The sequence below is a fragment of the Sapajus apella genome, unplaced genomic scaffold (assembly GCF_009761245.1).
Source record: "Sapajus apella isolate SASKATOON/1434 unplaced genomic scaffold, GSC_monkey_1.0 scaffold59, whole genome shotgun sequence".
Taxonomy (NCBI): Eukaryota; Metazoa; Chordata; class Mammalia; order Primates; family Cebidae; genus Sapajus; species Sapajus apella.
The window spans coordinates 2186362-2204432 of NW_022436999.1; the positions used below are offsets into that span (position 1 = coordinate 2186362).

An 18071-nucleotide genomic window follows, 5' to 3' on the forward strand; every position below is an offset into this window, starting at 1 on the left:
CAAGAAATATGGGATTATGTGAAAAGACCTAAACTACGTTTGATAGGTGTACCTGAATTTGACAGAGAGAATGAATCCAAGCTGGAAAACACTCTTCAGGATATTATCCAGGAGAACTTCCCCAACCTAGTAAGGCAGGTCAATATTGAAGTCCAGGAAATACAGAGAACACCACAAAGACATTCCTCAAGAAGATCAACCCCAAGGCACATAATCATCAGATTCACCAGGGTTGAAATGAAGGAAAAAAATGCTAAGGGCAGCCAGAGAGAAAGGTCAGATTACCCACAAAGGGAAGCCCGTCAGACTCACAGCTGATCACTCAGCAGAAACCCTACAAGCCAGAAGAGAGTGGGGGCCAATATTCAACATCCTTAAAGAAAAGAACTTTCAACCCAGAATTTCATATCCGGCCAAACTAAGCTTCATAAGCGAAGGAAAAATAAAATCCTTTATGAACAAGCAATTGCTCAGAGATTTCATCTCCACCAGACCTGCTTTACAAGAGCTCCTGAAAGAAGCACTAAACACAAAAAGGAAGAACCAGTACCAGCCACCCAAAAACATACCAAATGGTAAAGAGCATCAACACAATGAAGAAACTGCGTCAACTAATGGGCAAAACAAACAGCTAGCAACAAAATGGTAGGATCAAATTCACACATGACAATATTAACCTTAAATGTAAATGGGCTAAATGCCCCAATCAAAAGAACCAGACTGGCAAATTGGATAAAAAGCCAAAACCCATTGGTGTGCTGTATTCAGGAAACCCATCTCACATGCTAGGATACATATAGGCTCAAAATAAAGGGATGGAGGAAGATCTACCAAGCAAATCGAGAGCAAAAAAAAACAGGAGTTGCAATCCTAGTCTCTGATAAAATAGACTTTAAACCAACAAAGATCAAAAGAGACAAAGACGGGCATTACATAATGGTAAAGGGATCAATGCAGCAAGAAGAGCTAACGATCCTAAATATATATGCGTCCAATACAGGAGCACCCAGGTACATAAAGCAAGTTCTTAATGACCTACAAAGAGACTCAGACTCCCACACAATAATAGTGGGAGACTTTAACACTCCACTGTCAATACTAGACAGATCAATGGGACAGAAAATTAACAAGGATATCCAGGACCTGAACTCAGACCTGGACCAAGCAAACCTCATAGACGTTTACAGAACTCTCCACCCCAAATCCACAGAATATACATTCTTCTCAGCACCACATCACATCTACTCTAAAATTGACCACATAGTTGGAAGTAAATCACTCCTCAGCAAATGCAAAAGAACAGAAATCATAACAGTCTCTCAGACCACAGTGCAAACAAATTAGAACTCAGAATTCAAAAACTAACTCAGAACCGCACAGCTTCATGGAAACTGAACAACTGGCTCTTGAATGCTGACTGGATAAACAATGAAATGAAGGCAGAAATAAAGATATTCTTCGAAACCAACAAGAACGAATGTCTAGAGAAAAATTTATAGCAATAAATGCCCGTATGAGAAGCAAGGAAAGATCTAAAATAGACACCTTATCATCAAAATTGAAAGAGTTAGAGAAGCAAAATCAAAAAAACTCAAAAGCTAAGATCAGAGCAGAACTGAAGAAGATAGAGACACAAAAAAGCCTTCAAAAAATCAATAAATCCAGGAGTTGGTTTTTTGAAAAGATCAACAAAATAGACCACTAGCCAGATTAATCAAAAAGAAAAGAGAGAAGAATCAAGTAGATGCAATAAAAAAAGATAAAGGGGATATCACCACAGATTCCACAGAAATACAAACCACCATCAGAGATTACTACAAACAACTCTATGCACATAAACCAGTAAACCTGGAAGAAATGGATAAATTCCTGGACACTTACACCCTCTCAAGCCTAAACCAGGAAGAAGTTGAAACCCTGAATTGACCAATAACAAGTGTTGAAAGTTGAGGCAGCAATTAATAGCTTACCAACCAAAAAAAGCCCAGGTCCAGATGGGGTCACGGCCAAATTCTACGAGACATACAAAGAGGAGCTGGTGTCACTCCTTCTGAAACTATTCCAAACAATCCAAAAAGAGGGAATCTTCCCCAAATCATTTGATGATACCAACATCCATAAAACATCTGATACCAAAACCCCGCAGAGACTCAACAAAAAAAGAAAATTCAGGCCAATATCCATGATGAACATAGATGCAACAATCTTCAATAAAATACAGCAAACTGATTGCAACAGCACATCAAAAAGCTTATCCATCATAATCAAGTAGGTTTCATCGCAGGGATGCACGGCTGGTTCAATATATGCAAGTCTATAAACGTAATTCACCACACAAACAGAACCAAAGACAGAAACCACATGATTATCTCAATTGATGCAGAGAAGGCCTTCGACAAAATTCAACAGAACTTTATGCTAAAAACTCTCAATAAACTAGGTATCGATGGAACATATCTCAAAATAATAAAAGCTATTTATGACAAACCCACAGCCAGTATCATACTGAATGGGCAAAAACTGGAAGCATTCCGTTTGAAATCTGACACTAGACAAGGATGCCGTCTCTCACCACTCCTATTCAATATAGTATTGCAAGTTCTAGCCAGAGCAATCAGGCAAGAAAAAGAAATAAAGGGTATTCAATTAGGAACAGAGGAAGTCAAATTGTCTCTATTTGCAGATGACATGATTGTATATTTAGAAGACCCTACTGTCTCAGCCCAAAATCTCCTTAAACTGATAAGCATCTTCAGCAAAGTATCAGGATAGAAAATCAATGTGCAAAAATCACAAGCATTCCTATACACCAATAACAGACTTAAGAGTCAAATCAAGAATCAACTGCCATTCACAATTGCTACAAAGAGAATAAAATACCTAGGAATACAACTAACAAAGGATGTAAAGGACCTCTTCAAGGAGAGCTGCAAACCACTGCTCAACAAAATAAGAGAGGACAAAAACAGATGGAGAAACACACCATGCTCATGGTTAGGAAGAATCAATATTGTGAAAATGGCCTTACTGCCCAAAGTAATTTATAGATTCAATGCTATCCCCATCAAGCTACCAATGACCTTCTTCACAGAACTGGAAAAAAACACCTTAAACTTCATATAGAACCAAAAGAGAGCCTGTATAACCAAGTGAATTCTAAGCAAAAAGAACAAAGCTGGAGGCATCATGCTACCTGACTTCAGACTATATTACAAGGTACTACAGTAATCAAAACAGCATGGTACTGGTACCAAAACAGAGATATAGACCAATGGAACAGAACAGAGGCCACAGAGGCCTGAGAGGCAAAACCACACATCTACAAACAACTGATTTTTGACAAACCTGACAAAACAGGCAATGGGGAAAGGATTCCCTGTTTAATAAATGGTGTTGGGAAAGCTGGCTAGCCATGTGCAGTAAGCAGAAACTGGACCCCTTCCTGACACCTTAAACTAAAATTAACTCCAGATGGATGTAAGACTTAAACATAAGACCTAACACCATAAAAACCTTAGAAGAAAACCTAGGCAAAACCATTCGGGACAAAGGCATAGGCAAGGACTTTATGACTGAAAACCAAAAGCATTGGCAACAAAAGCCAAAATAGACAAATGGGATCTAATTAAACTCCAGAGCTTCTGCACAGCAAAAGAAAACATCATTAGAGTGAACTGGCAACCAACAGAATGGGAAAAAAATTTTGCAATCTACCCATCTGACAAAGGACTTATATCCAAAATCTACAAAGAACTAAAACAGATTTACAAGAAAAAAACAAACCAACCCATTCAAAAGTGGGCAAAGGATATGAACAGACACTTTTCAAAAGAAGACATATATGAGGCCAACAAACATATGAAAAAATGCTCATCGGGAGGGTGGGGAAGGATAACATGGGGAGAAATGCCAGACATAGTATACATCTAAAGTAAAATAAATTTTAAAAATAAAAATAAAAAATAAAGAAAAAATGCTCATCATCACTGGTCATTAAAGAAATGCAAATCAAAACTACATTGAGATACCATCTCACGCTAGTTAGAATGGCGATCATTAACAAATCTGCAGACAACAGATGCTGGAGAGGATGTGGAGAAATAGGAACACTTTTACATTGCTGGTGGGAGTGTCATTTAAGAGCCAAAGAACACTGCCCAATTTCTAAGCATCAATTCTGAATTAAAATAATTTCCAACTGTGAAAACATTTTAAAGGACTGGCCTACTTTTTGACAAGCCAAGGAACAGGAGTAAACGACAACAAAATTATTAGCGGTGGCTGGGCTCGTTGGCTCATGCCTATCTATAATCCCGGCACTCTGGAAGGCTGAGGTGGGCGAATCACAAGGTCAGGAGTTCGAGCCCAGCCTTGCCAATATGGTAGAACCCCATATCTACTAAAAATACAAAAATCAGCTGGGCGTGGTGACAGGCACTTGTAGTCCCAGCTACTCGCGAGGCTGAGGCAGGAGAATCGCCTGAACCTGGGGGGTGGAGACTGCAGTGTGCCGAGATCACGGCATTGCTCTCCAGCCTGGGCAACAGAGTGAGACTCCATTTCAAAAGAAGAAAAACGAAATTATTAGCCCAGCTTTGAGTTAAAGAGAATTTGCATATCCTTACTGATATTTTCCACAAGCTCAGAAGCCAAACAAATATAGCTTTAGTATTACTTACTTTTATAGGTGATTTCTTATCCTTTTTAATCCTCTGTGAATGAGATGAAAGATATCGACCCTTCAGATACAATTTTGCATCTACTTTCAGGACAGTCCCTTAATAAAGGCTCATTTGTGATGAACATATTTGAAGTGACATTTTTGAGAGGGGAAACATCCTTACAAATGAAAGACATAACTGTATTTGTTTATATAATGAACCTACAATACATAAAGCATTTTCACATTTCTACACTTATTAGGTTTAAGCTCACTGGAGTCTGATAGTTAACTGTGAGACAGGCCTAGACAGTTATTATTCCTGTTTTACAGTTGAGGAAGTCGAGGCACAGATTTGATGGCTTGCCAGAATATTCAGACAGTAATTAGAGGTGGTATGAAAATGTAACCATTTGATTCCTTACCCAGAACTTCACTACTGAGAGAAAGAAATTCACGGTATTGTTTGTTCCTACTTAACAAAATCATGCATGGGCTGGTTTTGGGAATTCTATATGTAAACATTTATTTGCCTCATCAATAAACACCTCTTTTCTTGATATTGTTGGAAAGGAAGATAATTTTGCCAAACCTATTTTGCTGTATTTAATGAGCATTCTTCTACGCAGTTTTATATGTTTAAGCTTTTTTCACAGTAAAGAATATCTTTCCTTAATAAATCAAGGTCAGCCACATATAATGAGTACAGCATTATACTTTAATAGAGCATAAGTTATGCTATTATGATGTCCTTGAACACTATTAAAATAAGAAAGATAGTCTGCCCCTGCATTGAATAACCACACATACCGCTGGGTTTCCTACTTTGGCTTGTACAGTTATTATAGCTCCTCTTTTAGAGTCAGCTGTGTATTTCTTCTGCTGTCATAACTTCAGCCTGTATAAGTACCCATCCTTGCCACTAATTTGCTGCTTCTAACTTTCCATGTAGACTGGGATATCAGAAAATTACGTTTATTAGACTTGAGAGTCTTTCTATTTAGTAAAGTACAAAAGCTATAATTTGCATTTTCTTGTCTGTTTACTGGTCTTTATCTTCCATCTAATGCTTAATGATATTTGGGTACAAAATAGCACACCTTCAATTTATTTGTACAGCACAAACCCTCATAAATTGTTTATTGAAAAGATCTGACTTTTCTTTAAATAATTGTTTCTTTAAAGATTATCTTTGTTTCCCAACACAATATTAGGATCCTATTTCATGCTTACAGAATAATGACTCAAACATTACATTTAAAATAAATTTCACAGAGAAATACAGGTTAAACAATTCAGAAAAAAGCACAAAGAATAATAAGTAAACACAATCCTCTCCACTAGGGCTATTCTTTGTAATCCAATTAAGTGATACACACAATATGCTATAATAACAGTATTGAATCACACAGGAAATAAGTTTAAATGGCCCAAAAGAATGGGACTTTATTAAAAGTAATATAAGCTAGAAAACACAGGACATTTTTCTACCATATAGCCTGTATATAGTTTTCATTTCTTAAAATATTAGTCATAAATTTAAAATATACCTTATAATTTAAAAAGAAAAATTAAGTACAAAACAAGAGATCAACAGAAAATGATTTAGTCTGACCTTAAAACATATTGCCTGTCTCAGTAATCACAAACCATTATTGATGAAATCCAGTTTTAACCAAATAATTTGATTAATGATGACAGGGCCTATGAAAACAATCACTTGTTATGTGACTTACAAAGGTAAGTTATATGACATACTACTGCCAAAATGAGGTTAAAATCTATGTCACTAAATTGATGTTAATAAAAAATGTTCTTCCTTATTGGCATTACGTAAGAAACTGGGGAATCAGATATTTTTATTTTTACTATTTATTTTATTATTGAGTTTCACAATGGCACACTTAGAATATCACTAATTTATTTCAACATTTAATCATTTTCTTCTATTTTAATTTTATACCACTGAATTAATAAGGTTAAAGAACAGGCTACATTGTGTAGCATAACTAACTGGCCTTGATTAGTCACAGCAGCACTAGTAAGCATTTACCATGTGCTAGGCACTGTTATAAGCATTTTCCTGTATTAACTCCTTAGTCCTCACAACAACCCTATGAAACAGATACTGTAATCATCTCATTTTCAGGTGAGGAAGCTGAGGTTTATAAGGAGCTTTCCTAGAGTCACAACAGTGAAGCCCACATACTAACAAAGGTATTTGACTTCATGTCGCTAAACTAGATTATCTCCTATTTTAGAGTACTTTTAGTACTTTAAAGTATATTTCCTAAATTCAATCTCTCCACACCACCACCACCTACCTTAAAATAAAACAAAAAGAAACTGTTGGAGAACTTATCAACGCCTTCAAATTCCTTAGGATAAAGTCTGTCTGTGCAAAGGTATGTGAATGGCCAAGCAGTAACATGATTTGTTGACAGGTCTCAGTAGTACAGTATGTAAGAAAGGACAGCCCAAAAACATTTATTCTACACTGTCAGACACTTCTTCTAAATTGTAACAAGTAATGTTAACATAAACAAATATCTTTAACCAGTATTTGAGTGTCTATGTAATTTTTAAATAATGAGAATCAAAACAAATCCCCTTTCACCACCTCCAACCTTCCAAAAAGCCCAAATAAACTCCCAACAAAACCTCTATATTTAGTTATGATAAAAACCAATTAAAAAAAAACCCAACACATTTAAGTGCTTCAGTTTTGTTCTTGTTTGTATTTTAAACCCAATGAAGCTCAAATAAAAGTAGACTTTGCAATGCTTGGGCAAAAATCCTTAGGCAAAAAAAGATTTTAAACAGCTCACAGGTTATTACGTTTCTTCCAGCAAAGTAGATGGAAATTTTTATTTCATTATTTGTTTCTTAACATTTAATGGAGTTATTTCTTAAAAAGAGTACAAACAAAGAAAACAAAATCTAGAGGCTGGAAAAATGAGGGTTACTATAACTTAACAGCACCAAGAGGCAAATAACATCTTTCAGGCAACTTTTCTTAAAAAACAGAATATTCCACATTCCCCATGAAAAGGAAATGACATATTAAATATGAAGGCCTGAATTTACTACATACTTTTGTACATATTTTTGCAGTATTGACATTTCAACAATATTCAGAATAGCAATATTTTTCTATTATAGCATGTTTACTTAAAATTCATTTTGATAATTTTAAAAATTAAGCTATATTTTAAAATCTAATTGTTTCTTGCATACCGCGAACATATCTGATATGATTTGTGTGAGAAATCACTACAAGCATTTCAGATTGTTTACAAAAAAAGAGAACTATATCCAGGTCAAAGACTAAAGGGAATTTAATTACTCCATTGTCACCGAATGGTTATAACCACTTCAGATATTATTAGTTCTCAATATTTAGGTTTGATAAACTACATTCTTCTTTAGGTACGAGATAATTTCTTTACATTCCCATTAGAAATTAAGCTGGCTAAAAACTTCACCCAAAAAAAAAAAATCTACAGAAATGTTTACCACAATATAGACTTTTAAAATACTCTGGATGAAATTAACATCTTTGAGAGAAAAAGCATATATTCATGTTTCAGAATGTCTGTACAAACAAAATCCAGCTTAACTTTTAATAAGTGACTGAACATTACTATATTAAACAGACTATAAACTTTAAAGCTAAAGATACAAGCACAAATAAAGGGAATAGTGGTAGAGGCTAAAAAAGCTAAGGTACTAACAACAAAAGATCTGATTCTTCTGATTCTGAAGCAGATTCCATAATAAACAGAACCAAATAAACAAACGATCTTGGGCAGAAGAAAATAGCAAGAAATAACAACTCTGAAATAAAGAGACCAACACACACTGACAGAATATCCAATTTTGCACAAGATTCTCCATAAACCTTAAATAAACTATTACTTTAACCAGAACACCATCACTGTTATTATGGGGGCATCTTACATCAATTAATGGATACCAAATATCAATATAACCTACAAATCTCGATTTAATAAATGTTAAGAATAACGTGAAATTATAGAAAAAAAATATTTCTTTAATGTCTGAAACTTAAGCAAGAAATAAAACCAATGACACAGATTTTTAAAAAGAGCCATAATTTTCAAAGTACATAATCAGAGTTAAAGTAATATTTGGAAAACTCTTATATAACAGGCTGAGTGATCTAATTCTGAAAGTTCAGTGTCATATACTGTATAAGAGATGACTAAAACTGGTTTGGTGCCCTTACATAATTACATATTTTACCGTTGCTACTGTTATAAAAAGGAAGGGGACTAATTTTTGTTATTTCCGGCAAAACATTTACAGGTGGCAGCTGGCTTAGAAACTGGTGTTTTTGACACCATCAAGAACAAATCGACATAGTCAAATATTGCAACCAAAAAAATATTTTCTTGGTGTTCATACCAAAACCTTTTCTAACCTACCTCTCCATTCAAGAAAGGTTATTTTAATAACACAGTGGAAGGGGAAATATTAACAGAAGTATATTTTAGTAAGTACTACTCCAATTAACAGTAAGAAAAAGTAGTGACTCTTAGAGAAATCTCTTACAGTTTACTTACCTCCACTGACTGCATCCTGCTCTTCCCCTTCAGGAAATGCAACCTGGTTTGGCAAGCTATTCCTAGACCGAGTGACTGTCTCTAACTGGGAAGCCCGTCCTAATAAAGATAGCTCATCTAGCACCTCTCCCTCTTTGGCCTCAAGATCTGATTTTGAAGTGGTTAAGGGCTTTATGCTTTCCGGTGCCATTAACCTGTTTGAGTCATTCAAACATGCTACTGTGCCACTGTCCAGGCTCAACACTCGGGCGCGAGTCTTGGCACTATTTGTGCTAGAAGTCCGTCGTGTTGCACGCTTTTTGCCAGTTCCTTCAGGACCCAAATGAGCTTTGTGTGTGTGTTCAGAGTCTGTGCCCCTTTCTTTATGAGTGTGTTTGGTCTTTAGAGCACTGTATCTGCCTTCAGGAGACTGACAGGAATGAGAAGTGGTGCTAGACGAGCTATCACTGCTGAACTGGTGAGCAGACTGAACACTTGATGCTCTACTCAAGTCACTTTGATCACTAGAGTCCTCGTCATGACAAAATATAGCACTATGTGGCTTGGTACCAGAAACACCTCGAAAGCAAACATAGTCCCTATGCCGACTTGAATCAAAACTGCTAGCCCGTTTTTTTCCTGTCCGTCTCCTGCCCGACTTGTGGGCAGAAGCTGTCCGATGGATTACGCTAGAAGATTTCGGTCGAACATCCCCTTCCTTTGGCTTTCCACCAACATCTTTACACACTTTGGAATCCACAGAAACAGCTGACTTATCACTCTGCTCTTCTTTGTTTTCTGCAGTGTTCCCAGGTGGTCTGTCCCCTTGGGAAGTAAATTCATTTGCATGTGGATTTTTATTGGCTTCTTCAGATGCAGAGTTGCTGAGACCTCTCTGGTTGTGCATCTCATCAGAGGGCGTAGAGTCCTTGGCTTCGTGAACCCCACTGTTGGTACTTGCTTCCATGGCAATCTTTTCACTGCTAGTCCTTTTGACACCAGCACAGCTACTCTTTTCCTCTAGGCCTGTACAGCACTCTTTTTTCCTCCCACTTTTTGTTCCTGCTTTAGGAGACGACTCATGCTCTGACAAAATGCTCTCTATGTGAGTTGAGCTGGTATGCTCACTTTTATAGCTGCTGACAGTACTGTTAGTGTCCCGGTCTGTTCCACTGCAGTAGCTCTCTGTTGACCCACTACTCCGTGTGCTCAGGCTCCTCAAGCTGTCCATGCTTTTGTCTGCTTTCAATGGTTTGCTCTTCCCACTTTTTGTGGGTGGCTGAGAAGCATTGATTTTCAAGTCACTAGCAAGCTGAACTTCCCCAGATAAACCAGAATTTTCCACCAAGGATTCTTTGGATCCAGAAAGAGGCTTGGAAGATTCTAACTCACTAACTGGATCTAACCCCCGTCTTTGCTGATAAAGGGGAAAATCATTCAGTGAAGTGTCTGGAAAAGCCACAGCAGAGCTAGAAGTCCGTGGTACACCTCGCGGCCGGTGGTCTTTTCTATAAGAGTGTGAGTGTAAAGGTACAAGAGAAGCTACTTCTGTGTCACAGGCACTGGACAGAGACTGATCAACATGGTGGTGGTGACTATGACTTGGCAGGCTCACTTTGTCACTGACGTCTCTTGGTAAGTCCTGTCCACAAGAGGATAAGGAAGGCTGAATGGAGATGAAGGAGTCATTGGAAACAAGACGAAAGAGCTTCCGATCAGTTGCCAAATCTGTTTCAAACACATATTTGGAAACGTTAAAATAAATGTATGATCTGTTTTTCTACTGTTTAACAATGGAAAGAATTCACTGCATACAGTAAATAAAGTATAAACAATTTCTCAAGTAGTTCACCAAAGAGCTGGCTTCTGTTTCACAGCTGCACAAAGAAAGCATTCTACTCATGAAATGAACTGAACTTCCAATCTTTGGGTCTTCAATTGGCCTCAGAAAGAGTTCTATAGACTATCAACAATAACATAAGAGGCAACAAAGGATTATAATTAAAACAGGCCAGGATTTCTATGCAAGCTCTGTCTCCAACTTACTAACTAGGTAACTCTGGGTTACCCCTCTAAGTCTCTATTTCCTCATCTGTAAAACGTGACACCAACCTCACTGAGTCACAAGCAAGGAATAACTGAGTTAATGACATATACTGCTTGACACAATGCCATCACCATCAAAGGTAGCTATCATTATTTTACCTTCTAACATAATACTAAAGTCCTTTCAAAAAGTTAATATGATTATTTTACAAATCAAGAAAACCTAATCAGAAACAAACAAACAAAAACAGGTTGACCATTGCCCAAACAAGATATAATGATATAAGACATCTTGCTGTTCAGAATGGTTAAAACAGCAATAATTACAGAGCAAAATACTGCATTTTATCTTTTATTATTGGTATAGCGATTATAAGATACTTCATGAAAAAAATACTTTTCTTGTATCTCTAAGATCACTGCTTTAACCCTCCTTCTAGACCAGTGATTAGTGACTTATCATACATACTATATATATAAATGAAAATATAGATATAAATAAATGCATCTACCTACCTACCTACATTGTCTTGGAAAAGAGCTTGACAACCAAGCTGCATAATAGCTGATTTTTTAATATACATTTTGACAGACAAGGAGATTTGAACCTGCTGTTAGTTCAATAAGAAGAAAAATTATTGGCTTTTTTGTCATAGCTGCATAGACAAATTACAATAACAGATTCTATAGTAAGTCTGAGTCTTCCTAGTAGAATCTCAATGACCAAAGCAGACATTTCCCCCTAAAATTAAAATAAAAGAATGAGTTACTAAAAATGTTTATGTACTTTAAAAAAATCTAAATGTAGATCTAGCTATGATTAATTAATTAAAAACTCACAGATAGCCTCTGGAGTATACCATAAAAATTACAGCTTATAAATGTCCAATCATACTTTTTCTTACATTTTAAAGTTTTCAAGATAAGTAAAACCCATGTTCTTTATTATTTTACTAGCACAGCTGCTACTGTAGTTGGGTTCTTATATCTTCTAAACATCAAAATTTAAAAGCTAGCTTTGTACTTTTTGTAGTATTAAATCATAATGTTATTTTTTAAAAACTCTATCTCGAAAAAGCAATTATGGGTTGGTATGATATTCACACATTTCAAGGATATGAATTTTACAGAAAACTTATCAATTCTGAGCAAGTAATTGAAAATCACTAAATCTAAGATAACAAAGGATTTTTTAAAAATGCTAATGATCAAAACCAACTTCCTTCTGGGAAATTAATAAAACAGAAATGAAAGTATTTCATTTTAAAAGACACAGCCAAACTTACTTTAATACATGCACTTTTTTTCTATACTGCTAAACAAATATACCATAAAAATTTTAATTTTGTCAGAAAGAATTTAGTGGTTTCAGGAAATTTTCCAGTAAATACATTTTTTCTTACTTTTACCCATACGAGAAAAGATTATATCAAAGTTAAGAGGCCCGAATCAACACAAAGAGATACGATTTTTCATTAAATCAAACTTTTTTTTTTTCCTTAATTATTAGTGGCATTTAGAATAAGAAAGGCATACTGCTCATAGTGGTACCAACCGGTATAATCTTCTGTAAAGCCATCTGGCAATAAGGCCAAGAAGCTTGAAAAGGTATTCTTACCTTTAAGGTAGGAAACTTGCTAAAGGATAGAGTCAAATATGTGTACAAGGTTTTTAGCACAAGGTTGTTCATGTCACATTACTATAAAAGTTCTTAAAGCACAAAAAGTATAACAATGTCCTATAAATAATGGCTGAATAAGTTATGAAGTTTACTAATAATTTCATTCAAGTACTAAAAACATTTTCGAAGATTATGTAATAACATGAGAAAATATTTAAGTGGAAAAGGTGGCACTATATAAAAAGTATAATTCCAGTTCTGTAAGTTTAAACAAATGCTAATGGTATATATGCATATATTTTTATAAATGTAAAAAGTGATATACCACAGTTAGTCATAAAAAGAAATAACATCCTGATACACGCCAGAATAAGGTAAGTGAAAGAAGCCAGGCACATTAAAAAAAACACATGATTGCATTTATATGAAATGTCCAGATTAGGCAAATTTATAGAAACAGAAAGTAAACTAGAGGTTGTCAGGAGCTGCTTAAAGAGGAAATGGGGAATGTAATGGGTGCAGATTTCTTTCTGGGGTCATGAAAATGTTCTTGATTTAGATTGTGGTGACGGATGCACAATATTCTAAAAACCACTGAATTATATCAAAATAAAAAAATATGAAAAAGTGATATGCCAAGAAAAAACTAATTTCTCAGTGGCAGAAGTGTAAATCACACTCTCTCTTCTGATCTTCCTCTTCAATTGATTATGGATAATAATCAATTATACAAACATGCCGTTATTTCACTTAAAACATCTTACAAAATCAAAATCCCTCCCTTATCTTTACTTCCCCTGCTCGCTATCACCTTTAAAAAATTCACTGAAAAAGTGGTCTATATTCACTCTCTGATTCTTCTCCTCAAATTCTCTCTTTGGATTCCAATTTAACTCCCCTAAGACTGTGTTTATCAAGGTCACCACCATCCTCTACATTGTTCAATCCAATGGTCAAGTCTCAGTCTTCATGTCACCTGACCTATCAGCAGCACTTAATGAAACTGGTCAATCCATCCTCCTTGAATGCAGGCATATAATAGTCTTGGTTTTCCCTTGATCTCACTAGTTGTACCTACTCAGTCTCCTGGACTTCTTAAACTAAAGAGGCTCAGGATTCAGATCTTAAAACTTTTTACTTCGTCTTGCTCTGACATTCAGGCGGGAGTACAGTAGTGCAATAATAGCTCACTGCAGCCTTGATCTCCCAGGCTCAAGCAATCTTCCTGCCTCAGCCTCACAAGTAGCCAGGCCACAGGTGTATGCCACCACACCCAGATAATTTTTTGTATTTTTCTTAGAGACAAGGTTTCACCATGTTGCCCAGGCTGGTATTAAACTCCTGACCTCAAGCAATCCTCCCACCTTGGCCTCTTAAAGTGCTAGTATTACAGGTGTGAGCCACCACACCTGGTTAGAACTTTTCACTTTTCTACCTATACTCTCTCTTTGTAAATCTCATCCAGTTTTCTATCCCCATGACAAACTAAAATTCAGAAATATTTGTAACTAGTTCCTCCATTTTCTACCCAGTCCTCGTATCCATATGGGGATGGTCTGAAGTTCTGATCTTGGATAGGGAAGACAAGAGTGAGAGGTAAGGAAACTAGATTATCCTAGAAGTGAAAAAGTTGAGGATACATCCCAAATCCTGTTTTCCCCCAGTCATCCTGAATGATGTGACAAAATGCCAACTAATCAACTAACTATTAACCAACTAACTAAAGATCATTGTCCTGTAAATCCTGTAAATACAAACCAGAGGAGAATGGGAAGAGTCCCAAATGATATTTAAGCCAGCATGAACATTTGCCACTAGGTGGCGCCAAACCCTAGCCGTGAAAAGGGATTTGGATCAAGAAGTCAGGCCACACAAACCCCAACCAGCTAACCAGAAGGCTTGCACTGATAGTTTATCAACTTCATAATACCCAACCCTTAACTGATATGACTGATTTTGTCGACTGAGGAGGAGCAGATTTAAGGTGGAGTGTAGTGATGCAATCATGGCTCACTGCAGCCTTGATCTCCCAGTCTCAAGCAATCTTCCTGCCTCAGCCTCACGAGTAGCTGGGCCACAGGTGTATGCCACCTGTGTTGTTTGTTGTTATTTATTCACTGACAACTTCTGAATCTAAAACCCCCAACCCAGACCTCTAACTTGAAATCTGGACCTCTCTATCTGCTCATTGCTGTGTACAGGTCTAACAGCACTGATATGCCTTGAACTGAACCCCCTAACTTACCCCCCAAGCTCTCTCCACCTCGAATCTACTTCTTAGTCTTCCTCCTTTCAGTTAGCAGGCCCTCGTCCTCCCTGATGCTTAACTCAAAAGCCTTTAAGTCATCCATGACCAATACTTCTCGCACACAGTATAACCAAATCCATAACCTATCTCCTACACACAGTCAGACTACTTCTCACTACTCTGATCTGTGCTCTGGATTGCTGCACTAATCTGCTAAGTGAGCTCCCTGCTTCAACTTTTGCCCTTTTTAATATATTCCTCAAAACAGATGCCAGAGTGATTCCAATGAAATGAAATACAACCCTTTAGCAGTTCCTTATCTCACTCTGAATTAAAATGCACCTTTAAAATGGCTTACAAAACTCCATACGGTTTGACCCTTCACTTACTTTGAGTCAGCCATAATATTTCTCAAATCTGACAGGCACACTCCTGGTTTAGGGCTTTGCCCCTTGCTGTTCCTCCTGCATGGAGGAGGCCCCTGCCCTCAGATATCCTGAGCACTCACTCCTTCTTCAGGTCTTAGCTCTCAGAAAGGCTTGCCTCCAACTACTCTATTTAAAATTAAAATTTCCCCAGTCCCCACCAATCCCTATCTTCTGTCTCTACTTACTACATATATGTTGATTTATACCAGTATGATTCCATATTAATAGTATGGAAGCCACATGAGCGTGGAACATTTTGTCCTTTTATTCACTGATTTATTTCCAGTACTTAAAAGAGTGCCGAGAGTACTCAACAATATTTGTTAAATGTTAAACATATGGAAAAATGTTACATGATAAAAGCAAGTTTTAAAACTATATGAAAGTAGTATAAATTTTAAAAAGCATAATTCAAAAGTAGATTTGAATTATAGGACTGCCACTCTGTAGCTGTATGACTTTGAACAAGTTTCTTATAACTTCTCTCTAGACAATAACATGCTCATCTGTAAAGTGAGAATAATAACAGTACCAACTTCAAATGTTTATAGTGAAAATTAACTGGATGAATGCATATAAAATGCTTAGAAGAGGACTTAAACCAAGGGTTGACAAACTTAAGGCCAATGAAGCCAAATCCAGCCCTCAAACTTGTTTTTGTAAACCAAAATTTTAGGAGAGCACAGCCATGCCTACTATTTTTGTATTGTTTATGACTCTTTTCACTCTACAATGGCAGAGTTGAGCAGCTGAGTAGCAAGAGAAGCCACATGTCCTATCTAACAAGCTATTTGGTCCTTTACAGGAAAGTATCCTAACCCCAAACTTGGCCAACAGTAAGCACCCAGTGAATGACAGACATCATTGTCTATGTTAATGCATAGCTGCAAGGGTAGATTTGTGTGTATAAAAATCTACCCAACCTGCCAGACTATAAAAATCTTATATACATATGGTACTTTCCAGATATGAAATAAGACATACATATATATATATGTATAAAATCCCTAAACACAAGGGCACCAAACCCTCTAAGGTTATTATCTAGTTGTTGAGGCACTGTGATGGTCTCATATTGTAGAAATGGATATTGCTATTCTCAAAGAAATTGATACTGATTGCTTGATAGAGAGAGAGAGAAAAAGAGAAAGAAAGAAAGAAAGGGTCTCCCTCTGTTGCCCAGGCTGGAGTACAGTGGCACCATCACATGCAGCGGCACTATCACAGCTTACTGCTGCCTCAACATCCTGCACTCATGTGATCCTCCTGCCTCTCAGCCTCCCAAGTAGCTGAGACTACAGGCACACACCATCATGCCTGGATAATGTTTTTTATTATTTTTTGTAGAGATAGGCATCTGACTATGTTACCCAGGCTGGATATTTTTAAAAGTTTCCGTAACACAAAGTACACTACATACATACGTATACACATACATTTATTTATTAATCATTTATTTATTGGAGACAGAGTCTTGCTCTGTCCAGGAAGAACTGCAGTCACACAATCTCGGCTCACTACAACCTACGCCTCCCAGGTTCAAGGGATTCTCGTGCCTCAACTTCTGAGTAGCCAGGATTACAGGCGTGGACCACCACCCTGGATAATTTTTGTGTTTTTAGGAGAGACAAGGTTTCACCACGTTGCCCAGGCTGGTCTCACCTGGCCTCAAGTGATCCACCCACCTCAATCTCCCAAAGTGCTGGGATTACAGGCATGAGCCACTGTGCCCAGCCCACACAGTACATTTAAAAGTCTTTTCAGTTTTAGGAATGGGGTATAGGGTTAAATAGGGCAGTCCACAGAAGCAAAGAAAGAATGACAGGGTACTGTAATTCCAAAAAAGCAGAGAGTTACAATAATAAACTTAAAATTCCAACTAACAGTAACAAAATATGCTTGTAAGAAATGAACCTGGGTAAAATATTAATGGGCAAATGTCCTAATTTAGTTATCTGTTTGTAGCCTCATAAACAAGTTTCATAATTAAAAATTAAAAAATTGTCAGCCTGTCTGCCCACCAAACATCACCCATAGGTTAATAAAAACATGGTTATAACAGGGTGGCAATAGTGAGACAGGTTTCTAATCTATTTCTGGCTCATTAATTATAGAACCTTGGATAATCTCCATTAGAAAAACGGGGATGACATATCTGTTGCTTTATGTTTGAAAATTAGAAATCAAACATGAAAATGCGGTAGTTAAAAAAATCAATAACATTCAAAATACTCATTTACAATGGAGTTGAAAAAGAAAAAAAAAATCACAAATAGCCAAAATTTCTACTAATCTGCAACATCCATGTTGGTAACAGATGCACGGTTTCTCAGTAAGTCCAACAGCAAGTTATTTCTCTATGATATGGTTTAGATATTTGTCCCCCTCCAAATTTCATGTTGATCCTCAACGTTAGACATGGGACCTGGTGGGAGAGATTCGAGTCACGAAGGTGGATCCTTCATGAATGGCTTGGTGCCATCTCTGCAATAATGAGTGAATT

General features: G+C 36.7%; 1 protein-coding gene across 8 annotated transcripts in view; it reads right to left on the bottom strand.

The window, feature by feature from the left end:
- PCNX1 (pecanex 1) overlaps positions 1-18071 on the bottom strand; it is a 206688-nt gene that overhangs the window by 129882 nt on the left and 58735 nt on the right. For all 8 annotated transcript variants that reach the window (XM_032245735.1, XM_032245729.1, XM_032245732.1 and 5 more), the window contains exon 6: positions 9247-10953. In XM_032245735.1, coding sequence (XP_032101626.1) covers positions 9247-10953 — 1707 coding nt within the window. The remainder of the gene's footprint in view (positions 1-9246; positions 10954-18071) is intronic.